Raw genomic sequence first — 9784 nt, 5'->3', positions numbered from 1 at the left:
GAGGTAGGCTAGGCTGAAGGATAGTGAGGCGGCTCGAGGTCACCCGGTGTGGGGCAGGCTGGTAGAGAAAGGTGTTCAGTTGCATTCAAGCAGGTGAGGAAGAATCTGGGTTGGTTTAAAAGTAGTAAAAAAATAAATAGTAATTTGGGGAAACCCCCTGATATTTTATTTTTTATTTGTTCATTAAAGAAACATATACACTGCTAACAACAACAACAACCCTCGAGGCAATTCACGGAAAAGGTAAAAAGATTTAACAATAATTCAAAACGCCCAGAAAAATAAAATCAACAACAAACCCAAAACAGATTAAAACACACAGCAACACTCTAAATTTCTGGGGAGGCGTCTCTATAAAAAAGAATGTTATTAGCAGGTGGTCCTGAGAGGTTTGCTGGTTCCTAAACTTTAATTCCAGGTCTAAACTATTGGAGGAGAAAATTCTAGTCCTTTATCAATCTGGCTGTACTGTACAGTATATGATATATAATGCACCTTTAACAAAATGAGCTTGGGCGCCCCCCGGAGGGCAAAAACAAAGCGTTTGAAAATCGTGGGGAACGGAGTAAGAAATCTTTAAGGCAAACATCAGCGACTCTACGAGGCGGAGATCGGGATCTCTTGCAAGCTCTTGCAGTACCAGCCATACGCATCCGGCTTCCCGCTGGCACCCCTCACAACTCCTCGTCTCCTCCCCACACATTAATGGTAGCATTCCACAATGCCACGTGCAAGCAGCCCCCGCCCCTTCAATCCCGCTGCCCTCCATGACCATTTGCTGCATTCCTTCCAACTGCAAAAGTTTGCAAGCCAGGGACTGATCCAGGGGCGGCTGCCGCTGCTGTTTTGCAAGCACCCGTCCCTTTTTTGCAGCTCTGCAAATTTCTAACGAAACCAGCAGGGGGAGAACAGCGGCGCAACTGCAAGCAGTTCTCCAAGGTCAACATTCGCGCTGTTTGAAATATATGTTTACGCTGACATGGCTTTGCTTGCTCCCGACCACAGAAAGAAAAGCAAGAGATCCAGGGGCTTGGAGAGAGGGGGTGGGCAGGACCCTGTAGCTTTCCTTTAGAGGCACAATGCGCTCCAGAGAGAAGCCTCCCCAGATTCCGCTAGGCGCTCCGATGGATTCCCACCGCTTGCAGCGCGCAAAGCCGGACGAGGCGAGCAAAGGGGTGTGCGGGAAGCCGCCGCCGCCGGGAATCCTTCCTTTTCCTGTCTGCAAAAGCAGGGTGGATCCATTGCTTGCAGCAGCAGCAGCAGCCTCCGCCTCCGCCTCCCCGCTTGGCCTATTGGCTCGCTGGCGCAGCTGCTTCCACCTCTCCCTGGAAGGAGCCACTCGGTGGGTTGGGGGCCGTGACGCCTCGAGGCGGGATTGGCCATGCCAAGTGTCCGAAAGAGATCCTTGCAAGTCCCGGCCAAAGCTCCGCCCACGACGTTACTACTGACTAACAACTGTTCATGTGAACACTCGCTGGTGCAAAAGGTTCCATCTTGGCTTTCTTCTGGTGCCTTCCTATTCCATGCAAGCTGTGGGCTCTTTTCCTCCAGCTGTGGCTTGCTGGGTCTCCTGAGGGAAGTTTGGCACTTCTCAGGTAGTGGGGGCACCTGGAGCTGCCTGGAGTCCAGTGCTGATATTCCTGGGCTGGCTAGGCCAAAGCAGGCATGCCACACACCCCACGCCAGCGCTTGCAGCCCCGCGCCCCGGTTTGGTCAGAGATGGAGACACGGAACTTCCTCGCCCTCTGGGGCGAGCTGCTGATTCTCAGGTGGATAGAAAACCGGCCCCCCAACAGTGACATCTACGAGGACCTCTCGGCCCAGATGATCGCCAGGGGTCACGAGCGCAACGCCTCGCAGTGTCGGAACCGGGCCCGGGACCTGAAGCGCAGCTACCGGAGAGCCAAGGACGCGCAGGTGTGTGCCGGCGCCGAGCCGGTTTCCTGCCGCTACTTCCGAGAGCTGGACCGGATGTTTGGCGGAGAAATGGACGGCGTGGCGAACCGGAGCCTGTCCAGCATGGACGGTTCTGCCCGGGTGGTGGTGAAAACGGAAGAGACGGAAGACATGGAGGCACAGGTCTCTGAAGAGGAGGGCAACCAGATGACGCCGCCAAACACGCTCTCGAGCATGGACGCCGACACGGACACCGAAACGGAACCAAACCTCGGGGTCTCGCGAGAGCTGGTGGCCGGTGACCCGGATGTGATTGAAACCAAAATAGGGGAGGAGTGCCCCAGTGACAAATCTCTGCCTTTATACGGGCAACCGGTGGCTGGCCCCAGCGAAGATGGGCACCATTCTGTGGCTGGTGAGCAAATGTTGTGTTGCCGCAGTGGCCTTTCTGTGGGTGCTCTTGGCTGTTTGGCTGGCGAGGTGTCAACCGGCTGTGGGAACCGACAAGAACAATTTTGGGTTCTTGTGGGGTAGGGTAGCATGACCTGAATTCCCCCCGTTTAGAGATCCGAATTAGATGTGCCTTGCCAGAGAGGAACTGACGTGAAATTTAGTCTCGGAAGCGGAGCCTGCGTAAGGTTGGATGCTATGCAAACCGTTCCAGTTAGCTGGGAGTGCCATATGGTTCTGTGTGTCTAGGTCTGGCCAATTTTGGTCGAATGTGAGAGGGAGGGGGCCTGGGAGGCTCTGAAGGAGCCTGGGAGGAGGTTGCTTAGATTTTCATCCCTGCAGCCAATCGGCATTCATGAGGGCAGCTCCACCCTGGCAAATTGATTGGATGGTGGGATAAGCTGGCAGGCAGGCAGGAAAAAGGAAGCAAGGGGTATAGGAAGGACAGAAAATGGAGGCGGGAGGGAAAGTGTCTGTGGGGCGGATTCGGCTGGCTGAGAGGGTGGGGAAAGGCTATCAGAAAGGGAGACGCTCAGTGGGCTTGATTCCACAGGTGATATGATATCAGCTATGCTACCAATGACATTGATTATTGGCAGCAGATGTATTATGACGCTTGGTGGCATTATAAACCCTTCCAAACAAAATTGCCTTTGTGGCTTAGATATGATTTTATTGAGAGCATTTGCAACCCTCCTTTCACCTCAGTGAATCCCAGGACAGGGTACGAGATGCAGATTCCATAAGATCACATTAGAAACGGCTGTAAATTGGAAGCGCAAACCATAGAACAGGCTCCCTAGCATAGCCCTGAATCTCCGAAAATGCCTGGGCAAACAGGTCTCTTCAGTAGGCGCTGTGATGGCAAGTGTTTCAGCACCAGGTGTGCCACTACAAAGACAGCCTTTTCTCATGTTGCCACATAATGCACACCCACCAGTGGCACATGGTAGCATACAACTAGGGTTATTTGTTTTATTATTTTCGTATTTTTATATTTTTATATCCCATATAAAAGCGCATATGTGGTTCATACTGCTCTGTGGGACATTGTCAGTCTGGGCCCTGGCACCCAGGAACAAGGGAATGGAATGGGGCCGCCTCTTGCCAATGTTAAAGATCAGCACAAGAGACTTGCTCTTTATTGAATGTTTATCCCATTCTTCCTCCAAGGAGTTCAGTACATGGCTCTCTCCTACACACCATGTCATCCTTAGAACAGACATGTGATGGATGCAGCTTAGGATGAGAGGCAGTGACTTGCCCGAGGCCACCCAGCGAGCTTTGTGACTGAGGGGAACTTGAACCTGGGTCTCTTTGGCTCTAGTGAGGCTCTCAATAACACAGGGGTGGGGGATGTGTTTTGGCCCAACGGGTCAGTTTTTCTCCTCAACCTGCAGGCCAAACCACCTGCCAGTCATCTTATAACCCCTACACCCACCTCCAGTGCTAGCATGCTCTACCTTTGCAAAGCTTCAGGCTTCTGTAAATCCCTGCTCCCCTGATTAACCCAAAGGGAAAGAGGGAATCTGGAGTCTCGGCCACCTGCTATTCTTTCCTTTACAGCTGTGCGAGCCGGGGCTGAGCCATTGGTAAAAAAACAACAACTTTGCAGTTGACAGAGCTCACCGGAGATTACAATTTGCTTCCCCTCTCCCTTCAGGCAGAAGCAGGCGCGACAACTCCCTGGGGCGCCCCCTGACGACAGCCGAGAGGATGGCATCCATGCGGGAGAGGAAGAGGCGGTCCCATGAAGAAATGATGCACGAGATCATGACCGACTACCGGCGGACCTGGGAGACTATGGAGGCGCTTCACGAGAGGGGCGAGATCAGCGCCGGGGAGTTCCGTGAGGCGATGCTGAGGGAGATGCTTCTGGACAGGGAGGCCCGGACACGCGAGGCCCAGCTAGACCGTGAAGCCAGGGCAAGGGAGGCCCAGCTGGATAGAGAGGCGAGGGCCAGGGACAGCCATCTGGAGAGGGAGATTAGGATTCAGGAGCTCAACATGATTGAGGCGGAGCTTCGGCGCACAAGGGATATCCTCCACCCCATGGTTGACGCCGTGGTGTCCGTCGCGGAGGTCCTGCGTTCGACAAGCAGTATACAACGGCAGCCTCGCCAGGCGCAGCAAAGTGGAGGGGGTACCTTCTTGGAATTGGAGGGTAGCAAATAATTACCCCCCCCTTTTTTTGAGGGATGGGCATTAGTATATATAGTTACCGTGCTGGGCAGAAAGGAGGGGGTAGTAAGGAGGGGGAAACTGTTGGAACCCTGGAAGCTAAGACCCACTTTTGGGGCAAGTACTCTCCGGTGGGAGAGCCTCAGCAGAAATTTAACATGTCAAAACACGCAGCAAAGAAAAGCCCTTTCAAATGAATTCCAAAATGTCCCTTCTTAATAGTCCTCTCCAAAGTATCTCACTTCCCTAGCACAAAGATCCACCATACATTTAGTAAGTTATAAACTGGTTTACTTACAAAATTCTTAAGAGGTCAGATTCATGTGCTTTTCCATACAGCAATTAAAAAAAGTTGCAAAGGCAGTGTTGCTTGGTTACAAAATGGCAAAAAGTTCCTAAATAATTGCTATTAAAAAAACACTAGTTTCAGACTCCGTTCTTGTCTGAAACAAAAGAGACTGGTTAAAACCATACACAGCTGAGCTGGAGCACCCAGCTCAGGCCTCCTCTCACATGGGGTGAGAGAATGGCTCCGTCAGGAAGGTCTAAACACTAAAAACAAGTTGGTTTATTCTAATAATTTATTATTTATACCCCGCCTGTCTGTCTGGGTTTCCCCAGCCACTCTAGACTGCTCCCAACAGAATATTAAAAACACGGTAAAACATCAAACATTAAAAACTTCCCTAAACAGGGCTGCCTTCAGATGTCTTCTAAAAGTCAGATAGTGAATGTATTTCCTTGACATCTGATGGGAGCGCGTTCCACAGGGCGAGTGCCACTACCAAGAAGGCCCTTTGCCTGGTTCCCTGTAACCTCGCTTCTTGCAATGAGGGAACCGCCAGAAGGCGCTCTGAGCTGGACCTCAGTTTCCGGGCTAAGCGATGGGCCTGGAGATGCTCCTTTAAAGGTCAGCACCAACACTTTGAATAGCTCTCTGAAACTGTGGGATGTTTCCTCTAGCGTGGCAGCAACAAGCTCAGCCAGATTTTGCCTCCCTTCCACTACTCGCGTCTGTCCACAAGTTAAAAGAAATAATGTAATTCGGTGTGGGTTTTGTTTTTGTTTTTTTAAAAGCCTAGAAAAAGTGTTAACTTGTTGCTCTGAATCTTCACTTTTCCTACAGCCGAGTTAAAGGCCTGGGGCCTTGTGGTATCTACGGGGATCTCTCTTGGTTCTGTAGCAAGAGCAAATCACTGGAATGCAAAATACATTCAGGTATCCCCAAGCTGGACCTTTATGTGTCTGTGTTATTTGTCGCTCGTTCCTTTACCAAGTAATGGGGATGGACCAAGAGGGAAAAAGTCTTGCCTTCCAGCCTTGATTGTCTGCTTCCCAGAGGCAAAAGACACTGTTGCAGTATTCCTTTTATAGGGGCAGGGGCTATCTCTCTCCCCCCCATCCGCCCCACATGTGAACTGTGGCTTTCCTCAGACTAATGATGTTTGAATGTGTGGGTTGGTGTGATACTGTACAGCTGTGAGAAATGGGGTGGTCTGAAAGCAGAGTTGTGCCATTGCACCCTGAAGCCGCCAGAGCAGTGGTAGCTTTCCTGTGGCCGCCCAGAAGTTGTAGGACTCCCAAGTCTCATCAGCCCCAGCAAGCATAACCAGCCATCAGAGACAATGCTAGACAGCATCTTGAGAAGTAGAGACATCACCTTGCCAACAAAGGTCCGTATAGTTAAAGCTATGGTTTTCCCAGTAGTGATGTATGGAAGTGAGAGCTGGACCATAAAGAAGGCTGATCGCCGAAGAATTGATGCTTTTGAATTATGGTGCAGGAGGAGACTCTTGAGAGTCCCATGGACTGCAAGAAGATCAAACCTCTCCATTCTGAAGGAAATCAGCCCTGAGTGCTCACTGGAAGGGCAGATCCTGAAGCTGAGGCTCCAGTACTTTGGCCACCTCATGAGAAGAGAAGACTCCCTGGAGAAGACCCTGATGTTGGGAAAGATGGAGGGCACAAGGAGAAGGGGGCGACAGAGGACGAGATGGTTGGATAGTGTTTTCGAGGTTACCAGCATGAGTCTGACCAAGCTGCGGGGGGCAGTGGAGGACAGGAGTGCCTGGCGTTCTCTGGTCCATGGGGTCACGAAGAGTCGGACACGACTAAACGACTAAACAACAACAACGGAGAGCTACAGGTGATATCCTTAAAAGCGCATTTACAGTGGTACCTTAGTTCTCAAACTTAATCCGTTCCGGAAGTCCGTTCCCAAACCAAAGCGTTCCAAAACCAAGGCGTGCTTTCCCATAGAGAGTAATGCAAAATGGATTATTCCGTTCCAGACTTTTAAAAACAACCCCTAAAACAGCAAATTAATATGAATTTTACTATCTAACAAGACCATTGATCCATAAAATGAAACAATGTACTGCAGTCACACAATCAATCAGTAGCTGAACTGGGTTCCACACAGTCACAAAAACAAAACAAAAAAGAGCCGTGAAAACAAAAACGCAAAATAAATAGCAAAAACAGACAGACCTCAGCGTAACACTTGAAACAGAAGTGTGGCACTCAAAACGGAGCACGTTTGGCTTCCGGAACAAGTTTGCAAACCGGAACACTTACTTCCGGGTTTACAGTGTTTGGGTTCCAAGTTGCTTGAGTACCAAGGAGTCTGAGAGCCAAGGTACCACTGTAGTCCCAATTATTGCAGTGGGAGCGGGGCAAATATTATTAACTTGAAACTGAAGCCCATGGAGGCTTTAAAATTAATGATAATAATAAAATTTTATTTATATCCCGCGCTCCCCATCTGAAGCCGGGCTCAGAGCGGCTAACAACAGTAAAATAATACAGCACTCTAAAATCAATTCATTATAAAATCAGTTCAAATCAAATTGATGGCAACCATTGGGCTAGAGTTCTGTGAAGAATTACCAAAGGAGGGTGTAATGGGTGCTTTGTAAGTAATGGGTGGAAGGCACCCTAAGATTTCTATCCATCCCTTAATGCTGTGGAGATGGACTTGGCAGTGCACAGTATTCATGCCTCGAGAAATCTCAAGATGCCACAGGAGGGATGATGAGCAGCACTCCTTACAGGTGAGCTTGGGAGGCAGTCCGCACTGTCATAGATATTTGCTCCTCTTGGTGACTAACTGAAACAGAAGCAGTGGTTTCATAATAATAATATTTTCTTGCTGGGATAGCTCAGCCTGTAGAGCATGAGACTCAAGCCCCATAAGAGCCTTGTGGTCCCTTTCCGACTCTATGATTCTGATTCTGGGTATGTTTGCTTGATTTATAAAGGCAAAGAAATGCCACTTTTCTTGGCCCAAGATTGTTGATTCTTACGTTTTTTCTTGTGTGCATTTGGTTTCCCAAGTGGAGTGGAGAAAAGCATGGGGTGCAGAGGAAGGAAGCGTTTAAAAGCAAGTGGCAGGCAGTCCACTTTCACGGTCCATTTCAGGGCGTTATTTCCAAGGGTGTAGGAAATGTTCCACATCTGTGGGATCAGTCGCACATGCAGCATTTGGTACAAGAAGTCGGCAGTGCAAGAATTTCAGCTTTAAAATCATCTTTAAAAAGAAACCCACCCAGGTGTCTGGCTCTTTAAATGGTGGTTGCCTAGTTTATGAGGGCTTGCTAGAATTCTCCTTCATTAAGGGGGCATGGTTTTAATGCACTGGAGGGTGCCTTGTCCTTGATTTCCCCCTGCTCCTCTGTGGTTTTCCAGTTCCACTTCACTCTCCCCCTCCATTTATATCTGCCTTCTGATTCATCCCCAATTCATTTCCTACCCATTTTAAATAAATAAATAATCAATCAAATCTACTTAAACTGTATGAACTGGATTTAGGATGGTAGAATGTGAATTTCTTACAGTGTGCACATTTGGATTATATATCCTTTCGCACATGTGCACGCAGAATACTCACTGCCCACAAATTTGCTCTAGAAAGGCGAACTCCAATGATTGGCCCTCTGCTACAACATGTGCCACGCAGTATTAACTTTACATTTGTTGAAGAGCTACATGTTTTGAATGGCATTCTTGTACAGTAATTTCAATGGGCTTAGCCCAGGGGTTGGCAAGGTTTACTGGCCACGAGCCGGATCACTCCCACGGAGATTGCCCGTGGACCAGACTGGCACAGCACAATACCGGAAATCGCGTCTCTGCATGTCCACAGCACCAGAAATCGCTTCTGCGCATGCCTAGATGCCAGAAATCGCACCTGCGCAGAAGTGATTTTCGGCGTCTGGACACGCGCAGATGCGATTTCTGGTATCTGCGCATGCGCAGACACCATTTCCAGTGCCACTCGGCGAGTCGCCATGCTGCGCTGGTTTAGCGCAGGGGAGTCACCGAGGAGGTAGCTCAGTTTGGGGGCAGTAAAATGGTCTTCATGGGTCGCATCCAGCCCATGGGCCACATGTTTAGCCCCACAGGTAAGAAGAAACAGAATTTGAAAATTACTGTATAGGATCTTGATTTTTTATTTTTTTAAAAAAGTCCAGAGAATTACTCCTAAATATGTGTGCATTAAGTTCACAGATGAAATTGACTTCCTTACCCCCATTCCCACAACATACCCATTGTGAATTTAAATCACAATGCATTCAATTGACTATCTGCATGGAGTCTCTGTATTTTCAACGCATGGGCTTGTCTGAGGGTTGAAGCCAGGACGTTTCTCACCCAAAGTGAGAACTGTGGCTTTAGTCCAGCAGTGGGGATCTTTTTTTTCCTTCCAAGGGCTGCAGGGGAGCACATGCAGGTGGCAGGTGGGGCCTCAGCCAAATGTGAGTGGGATGCCCCCATCTCTCTCTCTTCTCCATTTTGGCATTGGGCTGGATCACAAGAACTGAACAGTTCTGGCATAAAATCAGCAGTCACCCCAAAAAAAACACATTCTCTCCGTCCTGCTCAAAGACAGGAATATTTTAAACATTTGTTCTCCAGCTGCATCTCATGCGCACTCATAAGCTGCCTAAGGTGCAGAGGCAGCATTCTGGTCTTTGCATGGAAGTTAAGTTTCTCATTGTGGTTCCCATCCGAGTACACCTGAAAGCAGTTACGGGGTGGAACAAGGCAGAGAAAAGCACATTCCTTCTCATTCCAAAGCACAGGGGCAGGTGTAAAAGGTAAAGGTAAAGGTACCCCTGCCCGTACGGGCCAGTCTTGACAGACTCTGGGGTTGTGCTCCCATCTCACTTAAGAGGCCAGGGGCCAGCGCTGTCCGGAGACACTTCCGGGTCACGTGGCCAGCGTGACATCGCTGCTCTGGCGAGCCAGAGCCGCA

General features: G+C 49.5%; 2 protein-coding genes across 2 annotated transcripts in view; both read left to right on the top strand.

Moving 5' to 3' along the window:
• LOC307208693 (uncharacterized protein) overlaps positions 1-9784 on the top strand; it is a 188950-nt gene that overhangs the window by 46515 nt on the left and 132651 nt on the right. The gene's annotated exons all lie outside the window — the stretch shown is intronic.
• On the top strand, positions 1301-5767 carry LOC307208828 (uncharacterized protein). The gene is made up of 2 exons (XM_079963814.1): positions 1301-2311; positions 4010-5767. The coding sequence occupies exons 1-2, from the start codon at positions 1666-1668 to the stop codon at positions 4519-4521; spliced, it is 1158 nt and encodes a 385-aa protein (XP_079819940.1). The 5' UTR covers positions 1301-1665; the 3' UTR covers positions 4522-5767.

The sequence above is a fragment of the Podarcis cretensis genome, assembly GCF_951804945.1.
Source record: "Podarcis cretensis genome assembly, chromosome: 2".
NCBI lineage: Eukaryota > Metazoa > Chordata > Lepidosauria > Squamata > Lacertidae > Podarcis > Podarcis cretensis.
The sequence above is the reverse complement of the archived record's forward strand: the minus strand, read 5'-3'. Positions and strand labels throughout refer to the sequence as shown.

What these genes read in the sequence shown, in the direction of transcription:
- LOC307208828 (XM_079963814.1), top strand. Translation starts at nt 1,666, where the DNA reads ATGCCACACACCCCACGCCAGCGCTTGCAGCCCCGCGCCCCGGTTTGG. An exon ending in TGGGCACCATTCTGTGGCTG is followed by an intron (nt 2,312 to 4,009) that starts GTGAGCAAATGT and finishes CTCTCCCTTCAG; the next exon opens with GCAGAAGCAGGCGCGACAAC.